The sequence below is a fragment of the Thrips palmi genome, unplaced genomic scaffold, assembly GCF_012932325.1.
Source record: "Thrips palmi isolate BJ-2018 unplaced genomic scaffold, TpBJ-2018v1 HiC_scaffold_12, whole genome shotgun sequence".
Classification (NCBI taxonomy): domain Eukaryota; kingdom Metazoa; phylum Arthropoda; class Insecta; order Thysanoptera; family Thripidae; genus Thrips; species Thrips palmi.
In genome coordinates, this window is record NW_023144623.1 from 11,706,196 (window position 1) to 11,730,784 (window position 24,589).

A 24,589-nucleotide genomic window follows, 5' to 3' on the forward strand; every position below is an offset into this window, starting at 1 on the left:
ATTTGCGCGGGGCGTCAAATGCCTGGGCATTATGCTCCACGTGAGGGCGCCAGTCGCCGTGTAATATGTGCCCGCCGCGCCCCGCCCCGCCGCGCCCCACGTTCCGCCTTAATTCCGTCTGCTAATGAGCACCCCGCCGCTGCAGAGGCCGCGCCGGGCCTCCGGGCGGGGCGAAGGGAGGGGGAGGGGAGGGGAGGGGAGTCATATAATTTATAACGGGTATTAATATCGCAGCGAGACACGTACAGCGCGGCCTGGCATTCCTTCATATTATAATCCCCGCCGCAGCGGACAGAATAAACGCGACACGAGTGCGACGCGGGGAGAGAGAGAGAGAGAGAGAGAGAGAGAGAGAGAGAGAGAGAGAGAGAGAGAGAGAGAGAGAAGGGAATTCAAAGGCTTTGCCGCTGACTGCTGTTCGCGGCGGCCGAGGCCGAGGCGAGGCGGCGCGCTGCGATAACAGTGACAAGCAGGTCGGCCCTCGCCCCTCGCTCTCCCCCTGGAGCCTCCAGCAGGGCCATCCCGGAACGGCGCTTCCGTCACTCTGTCTCTGTCGCTCCCCTGCGGGACGGCCCGTGGGTGCGAGAGAGACAGAGCGACTGCCGCAGGACACGCGGGCCGCGCACCTGCAGGTGGTGTAGGGCGACATCGGGGCACGTGTTGTGCCGGGCGCGCTGCCAGCAAACGCCGCGAAGCGAGATGGATCGCCGTGGACAGTGGAGCGGAGGGGAGCGAGTCTAACTTGAGCGTCTGTCTGCTGCAGTGGCCGTGAACGGCAACCTGACGGACGAGTCCCTGGAGAGGATGCTGAAGCCTGGCGCCGGCGGGGACGCGGCCTCGGGGACCACGACGCAGAGCCCGCATTCCAAGAGCGCCGTGACTCCAGGTAAGCAGGGGAAGGCTTTTCGCGCCGCCTGCCCCAACACTGTGGCGGCTCCCACTAAATTCGCGTTGTGTGCTCGCAGCCACGACGGCCACCTCGGAGCAGACGCAGTACGTCGGCCTCATATTCGGCGTCCTGGTGGTGTCCGTGGTGGTGGCGGGCGTCATGTTCCTGCTGCTGTGGCGCCGCGGCCGCCAGAAGGTGTCTTTGCTGCACAAGCACACGGCCCTCATGTGCAGCACCAAGGCGCCCGGCCAGGCCGTGTCCATGAAGGACCTCAAGATGACCCCCGTCATCGGCACCAACGGCCAGGTGTTCAACAGGTGGGCGCACGACACTGCGAACAAACAAACAAATAAACCGCTCGCTGAACGGAGCCCCTGCGCTGGCGGGGATATGCAGGCCCGCAAGACAGACAGGTCGCCGGGCCTGCCTACCCGCCAGGCTGATCACTCCGTCCAGTCGCCTTTTTCTTTCTTTCGAATACTCAATGTTGTCCGTCCGCACCCAGGACCTGCTTGACGTCCTCCGTGAAGGGCGTGAAGAACGGCACCCTGGTGAACGGCGGCCTCGCCAACGGCGCGGACTACGGCCCCGCCAAGAAGGGCTACGGGCAGCCGGTGGTGCTCGGCGAGGAGAGCGACTCGGAGAACTCGTCCGCCTACCACGAGCCCTACAAGCTGCTGCACAAGAAGACGGACTACTTCGGGCTGCTCAAGAAGGACGCCGCCTCCAAGAGCGCCGACACAGGTGAGCGTAGAATGTCCTTTTTTGCGGTGGCCGACTGGGCCGTCCAATGTAGGTGCTTGCCACCACTGCAGCCAGACACTCAAACGCTGCGTCGACGGTCACTCCGGACCGTGCGTGCGGCAACGCAGACCTAGAGCCGAACCAAGTGCCCTCTCCGGGTCAGCCCTGTTCCCGCAAGGAGGATCAGTAGGCCATGAAGCGGAGTGCTGAGGTCGTGGCGGCGGCCTCGGCCAGGGCAGCGCAGGGCGTAAATGGCCAAGGCCGTGGCGGACTCGACGCGGACGAGTGGACGAGCGCCGTTCGGCGACCGCTGTGCCGGCGGAGAGCCTACACTGCCCTGGCGCAGCACTGTTAAGCCCCGACACGTGCCGCCACCGGCCACACTAGGCAACACACGCACACACACGCTGACTCCCACACACTCGCCACCGCCCCTCGGGCCTTCGGGGCGCCGTTCCATAACCAGTCGGCCGTGAAACACACTCAGGTGTGTCGGTCTAAAAATGGCAAATAAGGGTGACGGCGATGCCGGGCGAGGCAGCGAGAAGGAGATGGCCGCTTTGTGTGCCAGTGTGCCTGCCTTTGTGAGTTTGCCTTTGCCTCCAGCTCAGTGGCCGTGCGGCGCTGTGCCGGCCGTTCAAACGACCCCTTTCTTTTTATAATCTCTTTCTTTTTTTCTCTCTCTCTCTTCCGCCCGACAGATTTATCGACGATCGCCGCCGATGACGTCAGGTACACGGCTTTCACGACGACGCTGCCGTCGGCGCCCGTCTCGTCGCAGCGCGCCAACGGCAAGGCGGACAAGTGCTCCACGCTGTTCAAGACGCTGGCGCCGGCCCAGGAGGAGAACTTCTACGCCGCGACGGACATTGTCAAGGTGGTCCCCGACCCTCAAGGCGCCTCTCTCAACCTTCACCTGCAACAACTTTTTTTAATCCTTTTTTGTAAATTTCAGAACGAACGCCGCGAGCAGCACCTCTCCGTCGGCCGGCTGACGTGCCTGCAGGCGCCCGTGGGCGTGCCCGTCCTGGAGGGCGCCGCGTCCCTGCTGGAGTTCAACCGCCACCGCCTCAGGATGGTGTCCAAGCTCGGTGACGGCAACTTCGGAACGGTAGGCTGCTCGGCTGCTTCAGCCTTGGCTTCAGCCTTGGCTTCAGCCCCTGCGTTCGCCAGGGTAGGCAGTCCCTCGGCGCGCGCGTCCACGGGACTGCCTACCCTCACGGCGCGCAGTGGGCCAGAAGACCAGCGTCGCTTACGAGGAGTCAAACCGACCGTGTGACCCCACCAACGGATTCCTCGTTCAGAGAGCAATCCATTGGTGGGGTCACACGTTCAGTTCGGGTCCCATTTAGCGACTCTGGGGCTCAAAACGCGTCCGGGATCTTGACCGCCTCCACCGATCTTCCGGCCCACTGGCTGACGGTACGCTGACGGCGTGCTGCTTGCAGATCCACGTGTGCGAGGCCGAGGGCGCCCCGGACTACAGCGGCCTGTCGTCCTTCCACAAGAAGCAGGTCGTCATCTCCAAGTCGCTGGGACGCCGCTGCGGGGACACCACCAAGTAAGCAGTGTCCCGTCTTGGAGCGACCCACCTTGGCCGGCTTTGGCGAGAGCGAGGTGCTCTGCGGAGGGGAGGGGCTGCAGGTGCTCGACGCGCCGTGTCCGGCGTACTTTCCCTCCCGCCATCAAAATAAGCCGCTTTCATCCGTCACGGCCAGCAGTGTCGCGCCGTCTCCCTCGCACCCTGACGCGACGCGGGCTGATATTGTGTCCGCGAGCCCCGCGCTAAGACGGCGGCATTGCCGCGGCACTGCCAAGGCATTTCCAAGCGCGCCGCGTCCGTCCCTGTGGCTTTCGCGGAGTGGCTGCGCCTCGCCGCGCTGATCTGTCCCTCTCTCTCCATCCCTCTGTCACCCCTCTTTCTCTCTCTCTCTGGACGAGCCTGTTTACGGCCGCCGCTTTTATACGTTCGGCGTCTGGGATTGTCGCTCCCAGATTAACTGTAGGCCTCGCGGAGCTGCCGCCTGCTGTTTCCGCCCCTGCGGTCATTGTTTGGTCTGACCTGGTTCTCCTCGCTCGGCAGGCAGGAGTTCCTGCGCGAGGCTAGCTGGCTGGCGACGCTGAGGGACACCAACGTGTGCCGCGTGGTGGCGCTGTGCAGCCAGGACGGCCCGCCCTGCCTGCTGCAGGAGTACTCGGAGCAGGGCGACCTGTTCGCCTTCCTGCAGAGGCCCGAGAACCTGTCCTTGAGGTGAGTGTTTTGCCACGCCTCAGGAGTGTAGTCGTCGAGGACGTCATGCGACGTTTGCTGACCGATGGTCTTTGTCTTGTGTTCAGCTACGGATGCCTCATCTACATGGCCACCCAAGTCGCCTCGGGGATGAAGTACTTGGAGGCGCTGGAAGTCACGCACAGAGACCTTTCTGCCAGGTAAGCAAGCAACTTGCCGTGGATCGTACCGCCTCACCAAAGTGCAGACATGAAATTCAATTTCTGCTCATTTTTGTGCCCAACAGAAACTGCGTGGTGAGCCACCACTACACCGTCAAGGTGTCCGACCACGCCGTATTCTGCTCGGCGTTCGACCAGCACTACTACAGCAGCGACACTGGCTCCAAGCTGCCCATCCGGTGGATGGCGTGGGAGAGTCTGCTGCTGGTGAGCTCCGTTCCCTTTTTCTCTTTCCCCTCTGCAACGCCTGAACGGTATTTTTAATTTATTGTTGTCTTTTTCTTGCAGGGCCAGCACAGCCCCCGCAGCGACGTGTGGTCGTTCGCGGTGACGCTGTGGGAGGTGCTGGGCCGGTGCCGGGAGCTGCCGTTCTGCGAGCTGACGGCCGAGCAGGTGGTGGAGAACTGCAGCCACTGGTACCAGGACTCGGGGCTGCAGCGCGCGCTGCTGCGGCCGCCGCTCTGCCCGCGCGAGATCTACGACCTGATGCTGGAGTGCTGGCGCCGCAACAAGGACACGCGGCCCCGCTTCCACGAGATCCACCTGTTCCTGCAGCGCAAGAACCTGGGCTACGAGCCGGGCTCGTGATACAGCGACGGGGAGATGTCTTCCTCGTAGGTCAGCCAGCACCCAGCACCTCGAGTCGTCTCCCCTTCCCCCTTCCATTTTGGAAAAACGACAACCGACTTGTTGTCTCTGTCCAATGGGGATCGATCTCCATGATTCATGGCATAGCTGCGACTCAGTGATACGCGCCACTCTCTTGACTCCGTCGACTTGCTCAAGTTGGGCGGGCAAAGCATCCTGCAATCAACCATGCCGAAGGGTGCCGCGGTCAATGTCAATGTCACTCAGGACACTAGACTTTCCACTTGTCTGGAATGTAGGAAGGAAACAACGTTCTCTGCGACTTTCCTAGGGATGTAGCTAGCAGAGCGCAAACGAATATCAACAAACAATTCTAAACCATACCAAGTTTAGGTGTAAAGTTGTTTAAGTAATTTCTGTGATATTATTTATTTCCAATGTCTATGTTGGATCCTTACCTTTGTAATGTATTACTAACTGTATAAAATTTTTGGATATGTCTTCTGGCCAATGAGGCAAATCACTTTTGATTTAAACAGACTTGCTGGCACAACGGCAAGCCAATTCCAAACATTTCAATTTTAAATGACTATCATGCTGAAACCAAGATCTGGAGAGTTAACTATCTTGGGCTGATGAAATTGATTCTTCAAAAGGCGATGTAAGATTTGGAGACAATAGCTATTATTTTGCCAGCATTTTCCAGTTACATAAGAATAGTGATGACCTTTTTGTCGTAAGTCAAATGTTATCTAGATAAATTATTCTTTGTTTTTTTTCTCAGGAGTGTCACTATGCATTGGTTTGTAGTTAAACCTATTTATTTTTGTAAAGCGGGTTTAATGACTGAAAGGGTTAGGTGTATTTATCAAAGAAGCGTTTGGCAGTTGGAATGTCTGATAAAAATATTTCATGGAATTATTTCGATCAGATGTCAAAATCTACTGCCTTTGAAGAAAACTCTGGATTCCATTTACGAGAAAGTTTTATAGGTTTCATCACATCACTTTTATTGTATAAATTGGTTTGAACAATATGCTTTTAGAGGATTGCCCTCATCTTTTTGTTAATTTTTAAAATATTTCATGATGAGGTATTTTAAAAGGAAAGGCTTAATGGCTTTGTGTCAATTTGGCAGAAAGTTAGGAATGAATACTGTGCTATTATCAGTGCAGGTCAATTCTATGATTTCTTCTTCTCTTTTTTAAGTAATACACCACTTGGTGCCGAGAAAAAAAAAATTCTGGTTTTAAAATGTTTACTTACATTTGAATCAAATTTAAATGAAGTTTAAATGCACTGTCAGGCAGACTTGACCCTAAATTCTTCCTTGACCTTCATTCTAAAAATAAGCTGTCCACATTCTCTTACCATGACTGAAAGCTCAAGATAACATTTGGCAGGAAAGAACAACAAATCTTGCATTAATGCATTTTTTACATTTCGGTTATCTCTCCCTGTCCCCCTCATGTAAAGTTACGCCACAAATAATCTTGACAATCTTTCATTATTACTATTTATGCAACTGCTTAGCAACCTTGTTTCGTTTAAGTGGATTTTGTCTTGATAACATATCTTTTTTCTACATTACCGATGGATTTCAATTTTGGAATAAATACATCTTTTCTTTAGAACTTTGCGTATTAGTCTCCTTCTCGTTGTCCCCAAACTGACACAGTGCGACCAAGAACGACTGAAAACTGTCAGGTGAACGAACCGGAGGAAGTGAGGGAAGGTCACAGAATAGCCAACATGAAAAAGAACTTTCTGACGGCTGACTGAATCTTACAATCACGTTGCAACAGGGCGCTGGCTGAGGTTGAGCAGCATCTGGAAGTAGCTGAACCACTTGCGGAAGGCCTCGAGGCAGTGGGCGCGGTTGAGCGTGGTGAGGCGGTGCACGCGCGCGGAGGTCGCCACGGACGTCATCTGCATCACCATGATGCGGCACCGGCGCTGCGACACGGTCTCCGACAGCCAGGGGCCCTCGTAGCAGCGCCACGACACCGCCGTGCTGCAGTTCTGGAGGCGAGAGAAAGGAGTGGGCCAGAAGACCAGCGCCGGCGGCCGAAACTCTAGACGCGTTTTGAACTCCAGAGTCGCTTAACAGGACTCGAACCGAGCGTGTGACCCCACCAATGGGTTCCTTGTTCGGAGAACAATCCACTGGTGGGGTCACACGCCAGGCTCGAGTCCCATTTAGCGACTCTGGAGCTCAAAAAGCGTCTTCTAAAATATGTTTGTCCTTACTTCCAAGTTTTGCCCCTCCATACACAGAGGCACGAAGATGACAAACATCAGCGGCATGGTCGAGTACGTGTTGCTGGTCACTTCGCCTTCTCGCAACATGCCGGCCGCCAGGCTCACCTGGAGCAACATTCGCAGCACACTCAGGAACGGCGCGTTCTGCCGAGGGGGAGGGGGGGGAGGCGTACCATGGGCATGACGAGCGACACGAGCAGGATGAGGGGGAAGACCGGGCCGCAGATCCGGTCCACGCGACGACTCAGCAGCTGCAGCCTGCTGCACAGCACGGCGCACGGCACCGTCACGCCCGCACCGCCGTGGACCTGCAGCAGAGCCGCGCGGAGCTTCTTATTGGGGATGGCGGTTCACCCAGCGGCCGGTGACGTCACGCACCTGCACTGGCGCCGCCGACGCGACGAACAGGGCGGCCATGACGGCGTACATGATGAGCAGCGTGGGGATGAGCGTGTAGTAGGCCAGCAAGGCCCCCGTGGCGGAGTACAGGCGGAACACGGCCTTGTAGGGCGAGTCCTGGAGCTCGCCTCCCATCACCACGTTGGAGTACAACGAGAAGATGGTCATCCAGCTGAAGGCGCTGTAGCCCGAGCCGACGCGCTTCGACCAGCGCGCCACCGCCGCGAGCCGCGCCTGCGTCCAGATATCACGTAAAGGTGATCCCACAGTGGGTCGGTCGGTCGCAGACGGTCGGTCGGACGGTCGATCGGCAACGCTGAGGAGGCTTATGTGTCTCGGTGGCTCCGGGCGCAGAGGCAGCGGCCGCGTCGAATGAGGACTTGGATTCGAATCCCAATGACAAACTTATTTTCTTTGGCTGGCCTGGGTTTGGCTCCCAGGAGTGAATCTTTTCCTAAGTTTACTTCTTACATCCGGTACCATCACTCTAAGATTGATCGCGTTGCATCTCAGTGGCTGGTTGGCTGATATGGTAGAGGTGTCAGCTGGCGGGAGGAAGTCCTGGGTTCGACTCCCAGGTGGGTGAGTCTTTTTCCTCAGGTTACTTCTCAAATCCGGTACCATCACTCTAAGATAGATCGCGTTGCTTCTCAGTGGCTGGATGGTCGATATGGTAGAGGTGTCGGCCGGTGGGAGGAAGAACTGGGTTCGATTCCCAGTTGGGTGAATCTTTTCCTCAGTTTACTTCTCAACCCCGGTACCATCACTCTAAGATAGTCCGTGTCGGACAGGTGTGTTGTCGTAGCTCAGGTGGCAGAGCGATGGGCCGTGGAGGCTGGTTGGAGGCCATGCGGCAGCACATGTTTCCCGTTGGACCTGGTTCGCTACCAGCCAGGTCAGGTTACTAACCCTTTATGATTGCCCCTACTCCCCTCTCCTTCTGGGAGGGGGGGTAGGGGGGGTGGGAGCCGACGGCGGGAACTCTTTTGCATCCTAGAGGTGATATACAGAGAGCAACGCCACCAAGATAGACCACCCATTTGCCACGCCTGGGGTGGAGGCTGACGGCAGGAACTCTCTTTTGCACTTGAACTCTCTTTAACAGCCAAGATTGTTTGGAAGATATCTGGCCTTTAATTCAGTGTATGAGCCGCGCCGTCAAGGTAGGCCACCCATCTGACACGCTGCTGCAAAAGCAGCACCGCGGCGGAAAACATAAGCCATACTCTTAGCCGGGATTTGAACCCGAGTGCTTCTCTCTACGACCGACACCTCAGCCCTCTGAGCCACCGAGGCTCTCCTTAATGTGAACCAGTCTGAACTTGGGCTAATTGTACCGCATTCATGCAGTCAACTGAGAAAAATGTTTCGGTACCCGGGATTCGAATCAAAGTCTCTCAGCGCGAACACCTCCTCTGCGCTCCCAGCCACCGAGACGATGAAAATTCGCTCGCCAATCTTGGAAGTAATGGCAAGTTACCGGATTCGAGGTTCAACAGAGGAAAACATTTCTATACCTGGGATTTGAACCGAACTCCTGCGCCACCAAATCACCCGGTGTGTCTCCGCCCAAACTCAGACCCATGGTTACCTGATTCTTCGGGTTCGTGAAGTGAGGTGAACTGAGAGTTTGGGAACCAAACTCATGAAAAGATTTGGGCGACGCTCTTGCCGACCAAGCCACCGGTTAGTGATGTTCCATGTGACCGTTCGACCGACCGTGTGCGACGGACCGACCCGCCCCCGCAGTGGCCAGTGGGTCAGACGACCGCGTGGAGGCGGTCAAAATCCCGGACGCGTTTTGAGCTCCAGAGTCGCTAAATGGGACTCGAACCGAACGTGTGACCCCACCAATGGATTGCTCTCCGAACGAGGAGTCCATTGGTGGGGCCACACGTTCGGTTCAAGTCCTGTTTCGCGGCTCTGAAGCTCGAAACGCGTCAAGAGTTTTTGCCGCCTGGCCCGCTGTGCGCCGCGACGCACCTTGACGCTGTCGGTGCTGTAGCTGCCCAGCTCCAGGAAGCGGCACAAGACTATGGCCTCGTCCATGGCGTCCAGGAAGATGTGGCCGCGCATGATGTACACTGCGTTGGCGTTGGCGCACGAGACCACGCCGATGAAGAGGCACAGCGGCTCGCTGAAGTCCGCGGACGTCATGATGTCCCAGAAGTAGAGCAGAGCGAGCCCAACGGTGGACAGCAGTGCCGTCTACCGAGAACGCCACGCATCATGCACACACGGCCAAGACGCGGATCTCTCCGCCCGCGGCTTAGGCAACCCATCGTACCCAGATAGTTCCATTCCAGTTTTTCGCAGGAAAAACACTGTTTCGGGCCAAAATGATCCTCTAAATAGTGTCAGGAGTCTTGCGGAAGTGCTCCAGCATAACATACTCAAGTTTGAGCCAATTTAAATTTTTTGCCCAAAACGTGAAAAAACCTATAGCTTTTTTTTTTCGACAAAAATGGTCGACCACCTCCGATTTGTCTGAAATCCATATCCAACCTTCTTATGGCTCTTAGAAACAGATACCCGTTGCCCAATCGTCTTTGACGCATTCTATTTGGTGTGAAAATGACTTTTCCCGTGACAATAGTTGATCTGTGGAGTGGTGCGAAGGATGGGTTGCCTACCTATCCGGCGCAGGCTCAAAAACTTCCAGGTTTTTTTTTCGCTAGGATGGGTCTTTTGGAGCAACGACACTGACCGTGGACGCGAAGAGGTGGCGGCGCAGGCGGCGCAGCAGCCCGGGGGCGTCGACCAGCATGTCGCGGCGCAGACGCGCCAGCATGGCCGTGAGCGGGCCGTCGCCGTCGCCGCCGGCCTCGGTCTCCACCGGGACGGCCGGGACGTCCTTCATGGCGGCGCTGGACAGCAGTGCCGGCGAGTCCGGCGGCGTGCTGGCCGTGGAGTCTTGCCCCGCCGCGCCGTTCACAACCCCATTAATGAGTAACCGCGAAAGACATCACCGAGTCCAAGCCCGCGGCGCGCATGGTAGTGTTCCGGATTGGGTGGGCGGTCAAAACCCGATGACTCCAGAGCGACTCTAGAGCTCGGCCGGTGTATGCAGTGCCACCCGCAGGCACTGCCGACGGGCTAGCTTAGGCCCTACGCAAGCCTGCTGACAGTGTCTGTTGGCGGCATTGCATACACCGGCCGAGTTCTAGAGACGCTCTGGAGTCATCGGGTTTTGACCGCCCACCCAATCCGGAACACTAGCGCATGGGTGCGGCATGCAGAATGAAACAGCCCCATGCACGCACAGCGCGTCGCCCCGTCTCCCCTGTCCCAAGGCCCCTCCTCCCTCGGTGTCGTGATCGCAAGCCAGTCGCGGGACGCGTGTCTCAGGAAGCAGAAAGCGTCCGTAACTCGATACACTGTATACCGCACTTCCGGACTCGAGGGCGGGGAGGGTTGCAAGCATGGGGGAACTTGATCCAAGTTCGTGTGGGGCGCCTTTGCGACCTGTGCTTGTGACTCTCGTCGAAACACCAGGAAACTGAGAAACTTGTGGAATGGTCTGTCGTTGAGTCAGGTTGAGTCACCGCGTGTCATCGTCACTCCGTTTCATCGTCACCCTGTGCCATCGTTGCCACTGTCTTCCAGCCAGCCTTTTCCGTGTATCATGCAGGCACTGCGATCGTGATGCGATGCCACAGTCACAGCTTTTCGAGTGGTGTGGTGGCGTTCCCGGCAGGGCCTTCCCCGACTCCTTGCCGTCGTCTCTTCTAGGTTTGGCCGAGGTGCCCGGGCACAGCCAGCAGCATGATCTTTGCCGTGCCGGTGCTGGTGAATACCCCGCGCGCGGTTCGCTCGAGGAAGCCTCGCGCGCGGGGTAGCGACTGCTCGTTTCTGTTGCCAGTGAGCAGGTTTGCCGGCCGTGGTTTTCTCGGCGCGCGCCTTCGCATCCCCCCGACGCAGCGCTACCCCGCGTGCGAGTGCCCTTCCCGGACCGCCCCGCCGCGCGCAGGCGTGGGGTATCGCCGTTTCTTGCCGCGCCGCACTGGTTGGCGGTTCGGTGAGTTCGGCTCGTCGCCTGGTCGGTCCTTCGCGGCTCTCGAAGGACACCGCGAGGCGACACGCGACGCACGCGAAGCACCTCCGGCTTTTTGCCGGCGTCCCTTTCGGCCTCTCGACGCCTCGCCTGGCGCCGCGACGCCGTGGCGACGCCGGGCGTCTAATGGCTTGTCTTTCCTTCCCGCCCAGCTACGCCCAGCGGCCCAGCGCGCCTAGTGCGAACGGGGCGACAGGCGAGCCGTCGTCCATCACCGCGGCCACCGCGACGCCGCGCCGAGCAGCAACCTGTGTGGGAGGACGAGCGCACAGTGTCAGAGGAGGAATTGACGGGCTGAGAGTGGTTCCTATCGTGGTGTTCAAGCAGTGTAGGGTTGCCTATCTCTCCGGCGCCAGCTGCTGGAGTTTCTCTGTTCAGAATTTGATGATTTTCTTTTCATCCTACGACACCTCTGCTGCTATGAGGATGGTTGTGGTGTTCTTGTTCTGCCGCAACTTTGAGAGCTCACTCGCGGGAGTCTCTGAACGGACTGCGTGGGCTGCCGGGGCTATTCCTGGGTGCTGCGGGCGTCCCGGCGCGTCGCCGCGAGCCTGGAGGGCGTCCTCGCGAATGTCAGCTGTCAATAATTACAATCAATTAGTAGCGTTTTTTGCCGCGGCTCCCGAGATGAAGCCTCGAACCCTCCAAGGAGCAGTGCCGGCGTCTCCCTGCCGGAGGCGGCAAAAAAGGCGATGACGCGCTGAAGGCGTCCGATCCGCGCCGCCCGAGACGGCAGCACGGCGGCACGGCGACACGGCGGCACGCGCAGTGCGCTGCGAGACCACGACCACGACGTGCTGCTCGGCGAGGTGCTCGGCGAGGTGCTCGGCGAGGAGGCGCCCCTGGCCGACATGAAGGCGGTCTTCGCGCTGCTGCTGCTCGCGGCGGCGGCCTCCGCCATCCTGCGGAAGCCCAAGTCCGCCACCAGCAAGGTCCCCGCCGAGGCCTGGCTCACCACGGTAAGGGCCTAGGGCGCCAAGGTACAGTGGACCAGAAGACCGGAGGAGGCGGTCAAAATCCCGGACGCGTTTTTAGCTCTAGAGTCGCTACATGGGACTCGAACCGAACGAGTGACCCCACCGATGGGTTGTTCTTCGAAAGAGGAATCTATCGGTGGGGTCACCACCGAGTTCTGATCGGCGAGTCTGGAGCTGGCCCACTGTGGGAGGTTCGGTGGGTTCGTCCGACCGGGCAGCGTGACGGTGTTCTTGTTGCAGCCCGAGCTGGTGGCGCGGTGGGGCTACCCCGTCGAGACGCACACCGTCCACACCGACGACGGCTACCTCATCGACGTGCACCGCATCACGGGGCCGCGGCTTGGCGGCGACAAGAGGGACACTCCGTCGGGGTCCAAGGCGGGGCCGCAGGGGCCGCAGGGCCGGACGCCGGTACTGCTGATGCACGGCTTCGGCGCCACCAGCGAGTGCTGGGTGCTGCGGCAGAACGACAACCTGGGTACGGCCCTGGTCCGCTCGACTGCCAGGCGCGAGCCCTGTCCTTTGCACTCCCTGACCGCCTCACCCTTCTCCACAGCCTTCATGCTGGCGGACGCGCAGTACGACGTCTGGCTCGGCAACTTCCGCGGCAACTTCTACGGCCGCAGACACATGACGCTCCGGCCCAGCGACTCGCGCTTCTGGAATTTCGGGTAAGAGGGCAGGCTAAGGGAACATCCCCACTTCCATGACGTAACCCTGCAGCATGTGCGAACTGTCGGCGCGCTGGCAGCTGGCACGAGAACGGCGTCCTGGACGTGGCCGCCATGGTGGACTACGTGCTGATGGAGACGCAGCGGGCCTCCATCCTCTACATCGGCCACTCCATGGGGTCCACGTCGGCGCTGGTGCTGCTGTCCGAGCGGCCCGAGTACAACGCCAAGCTGGGCGCCGCCTTCCTGCTCACGCCCGCCGTCTACTTCCAGCACGTCCGCGGCGGCTTCAGCGCCATCAGGAAGAACATGCCCTGGGGATACGTAAGGCCGGCCTGCATTTCTTGCCACTTGTGTCAAATCCTGAGTAGACTGACGGAGACCGCTGCGTCGCGCACTGCGTCGCGCAGCACTCTCTGGCGCAGTTCCGGCTGGAGAACTTCCTGACCCGGCGGCCCCTCCCGGACATGTGCATGCCCCCCAACAGCAACGCCGTCTCCGCCACCTGCTGGAGGCTCATGGAGGACGCGCAGGGCCCCTTCCACTCGGTCGTCAACAACGTGAGACTTTCCAACGATTTCAATGACATCGCTGCAAATTTGCAAAAGGATTCTAAAGTTTTTTGTTGCTTTTCGTGTTTCATAAAAATTTCAGACGTATATGCCAATTCTGTTGCGACACTGGCCCGCCGGGACTTCCCTCGGTCAAGCAATCCACTTCGGCCAGCTGATAGTTCGAGGTCCGTTGAGGAAATGGGGTAACTCCCAGACAGTAAGAACGAACTAAATGAGCTTTGTCTCGCTTTCAGGTGATGGATTTTACAAATATGACTTCGGGGCAGAGAGAAACCTTGCAAAATATGGAACAATTTATCCGCCAGCGTATAATTTGACTAACGTGCAGGCCCCCATTTTCATGTATTATTGTAAAAACGACTACCAGGCACATTACAAGGCAAGGTTTATCCTACAGATCTACCCTATTGCGGTTTTAACGAAAAATAGTAACGTCACACCAATTCTTTTTTGCCACAGGACGTGAGGAAGTTGGCTGCTGACATCCCAAGCCTAGCAGGTCTCTACGAGACACCAGCGGAGATATTTAATCACATAGACATTGTATACGAAGAGGATGCAGCCGAGTTAGTGTACAAAAGACTGATTGACCACATGACGAAATACAGATAAATATAGTAAAGACCAACCGTCCATGTTTTTCCCCCTTAAGGCCAGGGACAGGTGAAAAAATGATCTCAGAAACTGCTGGTCCAAAACTTCTTATTTTCTGTCAAAATCTTACTCCTGATGAAAAACTATTTCACCCAAAATCCCATCCCATAATATCAAGCGGTTCCTGAGATACAGGCTTTTTCATAATTTTGTAAGTGTTTGTTAAAAAATTCCTGTGCGTTTCCCATTTTGGTTTATTGACCTGACCGACATATTTTTTTGTTCGTCTAAGTCCAAAGAACAAACGCAAGTGACAAATTTTAGTTTCCGGCACTGATAGCAAAATACCAAATTTTCAACGTTGACATTTTTCAAAAACCAAAGATTTTCCCTTTTTTTGTAAAAACCAATATCCAAAACCATGCTTCTGGGTGGAATATACAAATACTGTCACTTGCGTTTCCTCGCAATAACCTACTGAGTCAGTGGAAAAAATATCATTGACGACACTTCAAACTGTATGCGCACAGGACCATTCAAATGTTAAAAAAATGTCTTCGGAGAAAAGGGCGTTTAAAGTTTGGTGACAGATTTTGATGGATTTTCAGCCAAAAAAATCTCCTTGCGCATACTATTTTGTCGTAAAAGGTTGACCTGGAAATTTTTCACTTCTTCGATTCATTTTTAAAAGATACCAGCATGCACAACTGAAAATGTCCAATACATTATCATTGGCAAGCTTCTTAAGCATGCATTTCACTTAAATTGATCAACAATGTACAAAATAGACAAGTTTTAGTGACTTCTTAGATGAAAAGAGCATGTGATTACTAATATAATGGAAATTTTGAACTAGGCATGCTGGAATCTTTTTAAAATGAATCGAAGAAGTGCAAAATGTCAAGATGAGCCTTTAACGTCAAAATAGTATGCGCAAGAGGATTTTTTAAGATATGGCTAAATGAAGTCAAATCAGTCCAAAAAAGACAATTCGTCTGGGTTCAAGACCTGGCATATGCCTTCAAACATCAGACCTTAGTCTCTTCATGAGCTCATGGTCTCTTTGAAGTATGATTTCATATTCCCAACAAATTATGACAGTGGGGTTCATTTTGAAAATGGCAAGATTATCACCAGAACCTCCCCTTGATGGCAAAACGGACAATTTTACTAAAATGTCGGAAATGCAGGAGTGTGCGAAAAGATGTATTTTAAGCACTTCCAGGTCCCGAATAGTCGAAGTCCCGACAGATCCTGAAAGAGGAAGGTCCAAAGGACCATTTTCCACCCAGAACTCATTTCATTAAATTTCACCAAACTTCTTCATTTTTTCACCTGTCCCTGGCCTTAACAAGAACATATAAGTCCTAGGAGGGAGCCCAGGGGTGCTGTTGCAACCGGCGCCCAAGAGGTAGGCAACTCAATTTACGCGCTTGGTAAAAGTCGTCTTCCCCTGTATCCCAGAATCCACATAAAGAAATGCTTAAGAGTAAATTTAGATACATTTTATTTTACATTAAATGAGTAAGCAAACGGAATGGATTGCTAACTTCTAGTAACAGAGGCAGAATATCATGCTGGTGGAAAACAATTAAATGTACATTATTGTAGAGAGCTATATAAAAAAGAATGGCATAGTTGACAGTGTGTCAACCTAACACACATCTGAGAGTACAAATTATTTTTGCAGCATGTGAAGGAATACTAATTGACATCTAGATGTACGGGGATCACAGCTTGATATTCCACAAATTTGTGGTAACAACCTTTGACACATTCAACATTCACTAGATTTCTAAAAATTATGCAACAATTTTTAAGAACTTAATTTATAAGACACCTAAATGTAGTGTAGTCGTCTGAACATGTATAAGGAGATCTTCCCGCGAAAATAAGGCAATATTCCTCTTTCTAGGTTTACATAAATGGCTTCTGTAGACAGATAGGGAGGCAATCAGAAATATTCTTTTTGGATTATGCACAAGCTAGTGTCACTCTTCCATTCTAACTTTTTAATAATTTATTTTCTTTCTTGAAAACGCTTGTTGCTTTGTATTGGTGCACAATTTAAAATCCAGAGCTACACATACACAGGAAGACAAAAGAAAAATTTACACAAACTATAATAAATATAAAAATAATCTCTTAAGTAGTTAAGCTTATGAATAACACCTTTAGTATTGCATTCTTGTACAGAATATAGTATACAATTGACCTTGACATGTATGGCAACTTAAAGCACTCAACAGATTTGACATAGGTTGCATGTGCTGTATTTTAAACGACTTGATTCCCTGAACCTTCTTCTTGAACCAACGGTCAAAAATTATGCCTCACCTACAAGAGATTCTTTGTTGTGAGGTGCCCTCGGCCAAGCTCAATTCGCAGCCCTGTTACTTCCAGAGCCGACCGACAACTGCGTGTATCAGTCATTTTCAGTCACAAAGTTCATTCCATCACAAAGCTCAAATCGGGCGAAAGCCGCAGGTGCGGGGAGGGGAGGGGGTCACTTACACATGTTATCTTCGTTGTAAGTAATCGGATTAAAGCAGATGATTCACTTCCTGCCTTACCGTTTTTTGTCAGTTTCAGTCTGAGAGTTCACTTGACGAAAACGTGATGTGCGAGTGGAGGCCACAGGCTTCGCAACACCACTGCAGGCGGAATCACTTGGAGTCATTCCATCCGGGTGACGGGCTTCTGGGTGGACTTCCACCCAGCCCTCTTTCGGACATCAGAAGTACACGGTGAGGTTCATGTGGTCGGTGTTGCCGTCCTGGTTCTGTCCGCCCAGTGGCGTCACACTCACTTCCGGGTCCAGCTCGGGCTGCCAAGGGGAAACCACGGATTAATACCAAGATTTAAGCGGAATCAAGCTCGATCAGTCAGTAGGCCCAAGCAACGCACCTTGTTGTCGTCATCGTCGTCCCAGCTGAGTTTCTTGACCCTCCGCGGGATGGAGCCCAGCGGCCAGCTGACGCCGCTCGAGACGGCGTCCACGTTGGAGGCCTTGGACACGCTGCCCGGCACCTGGGGCGGCGCGGGCGCCACCTTGCGCTTGGCCTGCGACAGCGGGTTGCTGCACTGGTGGCCGCCCGTGCCGCCGCCGCCGCCGTGGTGGTGGTGATGATGGTGGTGGTGGTGGCCGGGGGGCCGCCGCTGGCTCGCCCGGCCCGCCGCGTTCCGCGCCATGATGCCTGCAAAAGACCCTGCGCGTCAAGGGGGTCAGTCCCCGGCGGTTCAGAGGGTACAGAAGGTAGGCCAGGCCGTGCGTCTGCTTACTCTTGACGGTGGCGGTGTAGCGCGGCGTCTTGCCGTCGCTGAAGGTGGACGTCTCGGTGTGCAGGTTGTTGGTGCAGGAGGGCGCGTGCGTGTCGCTGTTGTTGTCGTGGTCCGTGCCGTCGTCCGACGCGGGCGGCAGCTTCTCGTGCTGGATGTTGGGCGTCATCAGCCCGCCCATCTTGTTGGAGGAGGCGCGGCCCGACCCGGGCGGGGTCCCCGTCGACTTGGGCCGCTTGCTGCAGGAGGACGGCACAACGTCAAGCACACACTCAGCCAGGAAAGAGTCAGGGCGGACGTGAGACGACTCACTTTTTGTAAATGTAGAAGACCAGGGCGACGATGACGATGCCGAGCACGCCGAGGACGGCGCCGAACACCGCCATGACCAGGACCCCCGTGCTGCCCGTGGCGAACACGCTGGAGCGCACCAGGGCCTCGGGGAGGTGCACGATGACGGGCGCGCTGGCCTGCCTCGGCGGGATGCCCGTGTCCGTCGCCACGGCCACCAAGTGCACCGTGCTCGTGTTGGCCAGGCTGGGGTCCAGCAGCACGATCTCGCCGTTCGGGGTGATCTCGAACATCCTGCGAGGCAAGTGCGTGAAGAGAATGATTACAGTGGATGCACTTACTTGGTTCCGGCCGCTGGCGACGCTACACGTACTTGGCGCCCGGGCCGCGCAGCTCCAGGCTGATGGTGTCGCCGCGGTCGCCGTCGGCCACCTCGACGCGGCCCACCACCAGCCCCAGGGGGTTGGTGTTGGGCACGGTGGGGCCGGCCGCCAACTCGGGCACGAAGAACTCGTACTGCGGGAACCGGAACCGCGGGTCCCAGTCGTTGACGTTCAGCACCGAGATGTTGACCAGCGCCGTCGTGTTCTGCTGAACGGCCAGTGTCAGCACAGAGTCAAGTCAATGCTCCCGAAAAAAAATTGTTTTTGTTGTTTTCGCTGAACTCACCATGCGGCCGTCGGTGGCGTGCACGTGGAACAGGTACAGGTCCTCCGTCTCGTAGTCCAGCGCCTGCAGCAGGATGATGTCGCCGTGCCCCGTCACGCCGAACCGCCCGGACACCTCGCGCTGCTCCAGCCAGAACCGCAGACGCTGGTCGCGGAGGCAAAAAAACGGTGAGGCATTGCAAACCATCATTCATTCGTCGCTGTGACTCCGAGGCGAGATGCATCTTCTAGACCCGTATTGACATTGACACCTTGTTCTGGCGCGATAAGGATAAGCGCTGTGCAACCACACATGGAAATGCACGCAAAACCTCGATTGCAAAACTCCAGCAGCTTAAGATAAAGTAGTACTATCTCGCAAAAAGTATAGACGGATCAACAAACCGAAAACGCCGCCTTTTGTTCTATGTAATCATCAAAAACAACAATAACGAAGGAGAAATAAAAAGAGGCTGCCGGTATTTGAACCCGGGACGGTCCGCACCTTGTCGCGCGGCTTGTTGGTGACGGCCGTGATGAGCACGCTGTGGAGCGGCACGTTCTCCAGGACGCCGGCGTAGTAGGCGCTCTGGAGGAACTGGAGGTCCCGCAGGGAAGTCCCGGGCCGAGACACGGTCAGGGTGGCCAGCGCGTACCGGTCAGGGTTATCGTGCTGGCTCGCCTGCGAATAGGAAAATAACGCGAATGAAACAAAAAGGCCCCGACCTTCCTCCGGGACTCACAGTGGACTCACTCGCGCGCAGCCGCGCGCAAGCGGAAGCTGCCCAAAAAGAGACGAGTGGAACAACAAGAAGACTTACCCGGACCACGAGTGTGGCCGGCTGCAGCATGTCGTCGTCCGGGATGCTCCTTTTGACCGTCAGGTGGCCCGAGGTGGGGTCAATGTCGAAGTACCGGTAGTCCGAGCCGCCGGCTGCAGGGAGAGGAAAAAGTTCCACTGTCGGTCATTGTCCGGCTCCCCGATCACCCAAGCCTTGCCGCACTTAGTTCGCCAAAGGAAAGGTTTGTCATCACTTTATGGAAATTTCCAGACTTCTTCTAACGTGAAACATCAAAACTTCAGATGCAGCCAAAAATTTGCTCGGTCGAAAACAGAATTTTAAATAGCAGCTGAATGGCATTGACTGGCACACTTCCTCAAAATACAAACACTGACCCGAGTTGAAGGAGTACACGACGGCCGAGTTGATGCCCACGTCCTGGTCGTACGCGGCGATCTCCCTGGGCTGGACGCGCAGTCGCGTTCCCTGGAAAGGAGAGAGAGAAGTGAGTCATTGCTGCATCGCCGCGGCGCGTCGCTGGATCGAGCGGTCCAGGTCCTCGACGAGGCGGCCGCGGCACTCAAGCTGTTTGCCAAAGTCGGGCTTGCCTAACTTTGGCGTTCGGCGAGGCAAGGTTAGCGCGCACCAACATCAACAAGGCTACGGCCGGGCAGGCCTGGGCTGCCGTCGGTGTTTGGCTGCTTTCGGGAGTCCGCGGTGGTGTGCACAGTGCTGCACTCCAAGTACCCGCCTCGTGAGCGCGACCCAAAAGCACAATTGTTCAAATTTCGCGCTAAGTCCGAACGCGCGTGCCGCCGCCGAGGACGTCGCCGAGGACGTCGCCGAGGCCCATCTGGGCGGCGTTTACATCGAGCACGCGACACTATTCGACTCGCACGACCCGTCCAATGCGTGGTGTTTACGTGATAGCGGGTCGGCGTGGGCCTGGGCGGCGTGGGCGGCCTAGGCCTGCTGCACATGTGGCGCTCAACCTGCTGATCCGCGCGTTTGCGCGTCCGCGCTGCACGGGGCGGCCGGGCCGGGCCGGGCGACAAGGTCAAGAAGGGAGGGGGCGATAACGCGGCGCGGCGGCCCGGACTAGACGGCCGGCAGACGGACGCGCGCACTGCCACCGCGAGCACCGCGACGACAGCACCATGGCGGTCGTCACCACCAGGACCCTGCAGCAGCTCTTCGCCGTGGCCGTGCTCGCCGTGCTGGCCGTGGGCCGAGGCCGCGCCGCCGCGCCCGCCGCCAGGCCCAACATCGTCCTCATGATCGCCGACGACTTGGTGAGTTCCACGCCTTTTCCAACTTGCCTGCTAATTAGCTAAAGTGCGGACAGAGGACCGTCCGCCACTTGAGTTTTATCTGACGCCAAGCTCCGCTGGTCCCCCGCAGGGCTACAACGACGTGAGCTTCCGCGGCTCCAACCAGATCCAGACGCCCAACATCGACGCGCTGGCCTACAGCGGCGTGGTGCTCAACCACCACTACGTGCTGCCCACCTGCACGCCGTCGCGCACCGCCATCCTCACGGGGCAGTACCCCATCCGCACGGGTGAGGGTTCAAAACACCGACCGACATTTCTTTTTCGGGCGAGTCCGATGATGATGATGGTCATGATGATGGTGACGCGTGCGGTGACGCGCTGACCTGCATGGCGGTGCCTTGCACCTGGACGGTGACGTCATCGGCGGGGAAGTACCCCTGGAGTGCGTCAGGGGCGTCCCGTCGACGTCACGCCGCCGGCGGCGCGGCTGTCAACCCGGTCTGTCCGCACGCAACGACTTTCCGCCAATTACCTCCAAACGTGTTCAGGTTCAGAGTGAGCAGTTCGGACTAGTTAGTTGGTGGACGGTGGCGAGTAGTGGACACGCCGAGTAGCGCACAGCACAACGCCCACCGAAGGCGAAGGCTGGCTGGCGGAAGCGCTTGGCGCAGCCTGGCGATAATGCGCCCGCTTTCCGCGAGCTTCATCTCGAGGACCTTGGTGCCAATCGCAACCTAGACCTAGTGCCTGCCAGTGATGCACGGCGCACGCCGGGTGCAAGGTGACGCGCTGAGGAGCTCGTGTGGGCGTGGGAGTCGCGCCACGCCGCCGCGCCGTTCCGGCTGTCGATTTGACTTTGCCCCGCTTCCTCTGCTCACGCGCTGCCCCGCTGCTCCGCTTCGCAGGCATGCAGGGCTACCCGCTCAAGGCGGGCGAGGCGCGCGGGCTGCCTCTCAAGTTCCGCACGCTGCCCGAGCGGCTGGCCGCGCTGGGCTACCGCACCAACCTGGTGGGCAAGTGGCACCAGGGCTTCCACTACGCGGACTACACGCCCACGCGCAGGGGCTTCCACCACCACCTGGGCTACTGGAACGGCTACATGAGCTACTTCAGTCACGTGGTGCACATGGACTCGCCGCACGGCCTGGAGGAGGTAAGTACGTCGGCGTCCTCTGGTGGGCGAAACTATTGACTTATTGATGGGTCGAAAGTATTGACGCGTTTAGAGCTCCAGAGTCGCTGAATGGGCCTCGAGCCAAACGTGTGACCCCACCAATGGATTCCTCGTTCGGAGAGCAATCCATTGGTGGGGTCACACGTTCGAGTCCCATGTAGCGACTCTGGAGCGCAAAACTCGTCCGGGATTTTGACCGCCTCCACCGGTCTTCTGGGCCACTGTTCACCGCTCCGCTTGCCTTCGCAGGGCCGCTTCGGCTACGACCTGCACTGGAACGAGAAGCCGGCGCGCCACTACCAGGGCCGCTACGCCACGCACCTGTTCACGGAGCGCGCCGAGAACATCATCCGCGACCACGAGCCGGCCGACGGGCCGCTGTACCTGCAGCTGGCGCACCTGGCGGCGCACGCCGGCCTCAACGGCACCGAGCTCGAGGTGCCCGACGAGGCCGCCAACGACCGCCGGCACGGCTACATCCAGGACAGCCACCGTCGCCACCTCGCGGGTGAGTGGCGGCCCGCCGCTCGCAGAATGTCGGCAGCGAGACAGCAACTGAGTGGCCCTGGTCCCCTGTTCCAGGCGTGATCCGCGAGATGGACCTCTCCGTCGGGCGGGTGGTGCGCGCGCTGGAGCAGCGCGGCATGCTCAACAACACCATCATCGTCCTGATGGCGGACAACGGCGGGGAGACCCTTGGCATCCACAGCAACCACGCCTCCAACTGGCCGCTCAGAGGGGTGAGCTCCGCAGGCAGTCTTCAGCCGCACTCTCATAGCGTGAGTCAAAACCTCACTATTCTCTTTTACTTCACAGCAAAAGTGGACGTTGTTCGAAGGCGGCGTTCGCGGCGCGGCCGTCGTGTGGAGCCCCAAGCTGGCCAAGCCGGGCAGCATCCACGAGGGCATGGTGCACGTCACGGACTGGCTGCCGACGTTCTACCAGGCTGCCGGTGAGTGCGGCGCGGACACACTGCAGGACGGAAGGCGCACGCGGATCGTGGTTTTGAGCGCAGCCCGATTCCTTGCGCAGGCGGCGACCTGGACGACCTCGGCAAGATTGACGGCATCAGCCAGTGGGACAGCCTGACGCAGCCCGCGGCGCGCTTCCCCCGCAACGAGGTGCTCGTCAACATCGACGAGGGCGCCGCCCTCATCCAGGGCGACTTGAAGCTGGTCAAGGGTGAGTCCATCCCCCGCCGCACAGTGGGCCAGACGGGTCACAAGACCGGCGCAGGCCAAAATTCTAGACGCGTTTTGAGCTCCAGAGTCGCTAAACAAACTCGAACAGGACGTGGATTGCTCTTCGAACGAGGAATCCATTGGTGGGGTCATACGTCCGGGAGTCCTATTTAGCGACTGTGGAGCTCAAAACGCGCCTAGAATTTTGGCCACCTTCCGCCGGTCTGGCCCACTTGCGCGCCGCCTTGTATTCCGTGGCGGCCTTTCGCTCACCGTGTCGCTGCCGTGCCCACAGGCGAGCAGTACCGGGACCTCAGCGGCTACCTCGGCGTGGCGGGCCGCGAGGCGGTCAACCCCGCGTACGACGTGGACGCCGTGCTGCAGAGCGAGGCCGCGGCGGCGCTGGGCTCGTGCACGCCGCCGCTGACGGCCGCGCTGGTGCGCCGCTTGAGGGCGGAGGCGAGCGCGCCGCGGCTGGGCGTGGAGGCGGAGGCGTGCCGGGAGGGCGGCGCGGCGCTCAACCTCACCTGCTCGCCGTACTGCCTGTTCGACCTGCGCGCCGACCCCTGCGAGGCCCGCGACGTGCGCGCGCTGCACCGCGGCCAGGGCGACCTCATGCTGCGCCGCCTGGCCGAGTGGGAGGCGCTCACCGTGCCGCAGCTCAACAAGGACGTGGACGAGGCGGCCGACCCGCGGCGCCACAACATGACCTGGGTGTCCTGGATGGACAGGTCCTCGTCGGCCAGGCCGCTGCCCGCCCTGCTCGCCGCCCTGCTCATCCCCGTGCTGGCGGGCGCCCGCGCGGCGTAGTGCTTTACCTGGGCGGCGCGGTCCGGCAGGATGGCGGAGTACCGCTCGTCGTAGAAGCGAGGGTTCTGGTCGTCCGCGTCCACCACCTGCACGTACAGCGTCGTGTCCGAGAACTGCGGCGGCGTCCCTTGGTCCTGCGAGCAGATTGCCGTTGGTTGAGAACAGAAAGTGCCATCGGAGCCATCCCAAGACGTCTGTCCCGGTGGTTTACCTGAGCTCGGAGGTTGACCGTGAAGTTGGACAGGGTCTCGTAGTCCAGCGGCTTCCTCAGCGCGAGCGTGCCTTCCAGGGCGTTGACGAACATGAAGTAGTCCTAGAAAACGAAGGGTCAAATCAGCGGCAGTATTCCCACTTTTCGAATTGCGGGGCTAGTCCTCTAAGGCTACCTTCCCTAAGGGCTAACCCCTCCCGGAGGGCTACCGGTACCTCAAGGATCTCCTTCTTGCTGTTGACGAAGACAGGCTGCGTGGAAAATACGTGCCAGAAATGAGATGCAGACACAGCAAACACACACTCGCACCACAGCCGGGGCAATAAAGACTCCGCCTATCTCGATAGCCGTGTTTGTGATAAGCCCCTGGGGATTCGCCCTCCCCGCTTTGACGAGGCGGCCACGCACTGTCTGCGTTCCCAGGGGGAAAAAAAGGGAGATTATTTTTTCTCACGGCAACACTCATTTCATTGGAAACGAATGGCGACAGGCAATCTAGTCATCCCGCTTGAGGAGTGGGCAGCTCCCCGACCATCGTACATTCTTAAACATTTTGCCATGAGGTAAATGCCAATCCGAACAAATCAAAGGACCTGCCTTCTCCTTGCCCTTGTCCACAAATCATCAATCGTGTAAATAATCGCCTAAATGTCATTGTAAATAACTGTGAATAGCTGTGAATAAGCGCCAGTGAATCGAAGTAAATAGAAATTTATTTTTTTCCCCTTGCGGTTCT

The 24,589-nt window shown here is 57.5% G+C and overlaps 5 protein-coding genes across 5 annotated transcripts in view; 3 read left to right on the forward strand and 2 right to left on the reverse strand.

Moving 5' to 3' along the window:
* Positions 1 to 6,306, forward strand: part of LOC117639868 (discoidin domain-containing receptor 2-like) — a gene marked incomplete at its 5' end in the record, with an annotated part of 56,258 nt that extends 49,952 nt beyond the window's left edge. The window contains 10 exons of the mRNA XM_034375813.1: positions 764 to 886; positions 966 to 1,206; positions 1,395 to 1,633; positions 2,335 to 2,510; positions 2,589 to 2,744; positions 3,082 to 3,194; positions 3,717 to 3,884; positions 3,971 to 4,063; positions 4,150 to 4,291; positions 4,373 to 6,306. Coding sequence (XP_034231704.1) covers positions 764 to 886; positions 966 to 1,206; positions 1,395 to 1,633; positions 2,335 to 2,510; positions 2,589 to 2,744; positions 3,082 to 3,194; positions 3,717 to 3,884; positions 3,971 to 4,063; positions 4,150 to 4,291; positions 4,373 to 4,672 — 1,751 coding nt within the window. The remainder of the gene's footprint in view (positions 1 to 763; positions 887 to 965; positions 1,207 to 1,394; positions 1,634 to 2,334; positions 2,511 to 2,588; positions 2,745 to 3,081; positions 3,195 to 3,716; positions 3,885 to 3,970; positions 4,064 to 4,149; positions 4,292 to 4,372) is intronic.
* A 101-nt stretch (positions 6,307 to 6,407) lies between these two features.
* On the reverse strand, positions 6,408 to 7,364 carry LOC117640271. Its single transcript, XM_034376631.1, has 4 exons — positions 7,313 to 7,364; positions 7,108 to 7,242; positions 6,923 to 7,039; positions 6,408 to 6,694 (listed from the first exon to the last, which is right to left on the reverse strand). The coding sequence occupies exons 1-4, from the start codon at positions 7,361 to 7,363 to the stop codon at positions 6,464 to 6,466; spliced, it is 534 nt and encodes a 177-aa protein (XP_034232522.1). The 5' UTR covers position 7,364; the 3' UTR covers positions 6,408 to 6,463.
* Positions 7,365 to 12,180: 4,816 nt separating this feature from the next.
* LOC117640096 (lipase 3-like) lies at positions 12,181 to 14,227 on the forward strand. Its single transcript, XM_034376333.1, has 8 exons — positions 12,181 to 12,346; positions 12,605 to 12,842; positions 12,921 to 13,035; positions 13,116 to 13,359; positions 13,446 to 13,595; positions 13,690 to 13,774; positions 13,844 to 13,989; positions 14,070 to 14,227. The coding sequence occupies exons 1-8, from the start codon at positions 12,239 to 12,241 to the stop codon at positions 14,220 to 14,222; spliced, it is 1,239 nt and encodes a 412-aa protein (XP_034232224.1). The 5' UTR covers positions 12,181 to 12,238; the 3' UTR covers positions 14,223 to 14,227.
* Positions 14,228 to 15,694: 1,467 nt separating this feature from the next.
* Positions 15,695 to 24,589, reverse strand: part of LOC117639869 (protocadherin-like wing polarity protein stan) — an 82,782-nt gene continuing 73,887 nt past the window's right edge. The window contains exons 7-18 of the mRNA XM_034375815.1: positions 23,854 to 23,955; positions 23,651 to 23,776; positions 19,599 to 19,689; positions 19,243 to 19,355; positions 18,927 to 19,103; positions 18,444 to 18,587; positions 18,148 to 18,365; positions 17,796 to 18,068; positions 17,487 to 17,722; positions 17,328 to 17,413; positions 17,112 to 17,297; positions 15,695 to 17,031 (exon numbers count right to left, since the gene is read on the reverse strand). Coding sequence (XP_034231706.1) covers positions 16,939 to 17,031; positions 17,112 to 17,297; positions 17,328 to 17,413; positions 17,487 to 17,722; positions 17,796 to 18,068; positions 18,148 to 18,365; positions 18,444 to 18,587; positions 18,927 to 19,103; positions 19,243 to 19,355; positions 19,599 to 19,689; positions 23,651 to 23,776; positions 23,854 to 23,955 — 1,845 coding nt within the window. The 3' untranslated portion in view covers positions 15,695 to 16,938. The remainder of the gene's footprint in view (positions 17,032 to 17,111; positions 17,298 to 17,327; positions 17,414 to 17,486; positions 17,723 to 17,795; positions 18,069 to 18,147; positions 18,366 to 18,443; positions 18,588 to 18,926; positions 19,104 to 19,242; positions 19,356 to 19,598; positions 19,690 to 23,650; positions 23,777 to 23,853; positions 23,956 to 24,589) is intronic.
* LOC117640167 (arylsulfatase B-like) lies at positions 20,332 to 24,578 on the forward strand. The gene is made up of 8 exons (XM_034376448.1): positions 20,332 to 20,495; positions 20,605 to 20,764; positions 21,383 to 21,630; positions 21,901 to 22,159; positions 22,234 to 22,391; positions 22,468 to 22,603; positions 22,684 to 22,833; positions 23,128 to 24,578. Exons 1-8 carry the CDS (start codon positions 20,361 to 20,363, stop codon positions 23,640 to 23,642), a joined length of 1,761 nt encoding a protein of 586 aa, XP_034232339.1. The 5' UTR covers positions 20,332 to 20,360; the 3' UTR covers positions 23,643 to 24,578.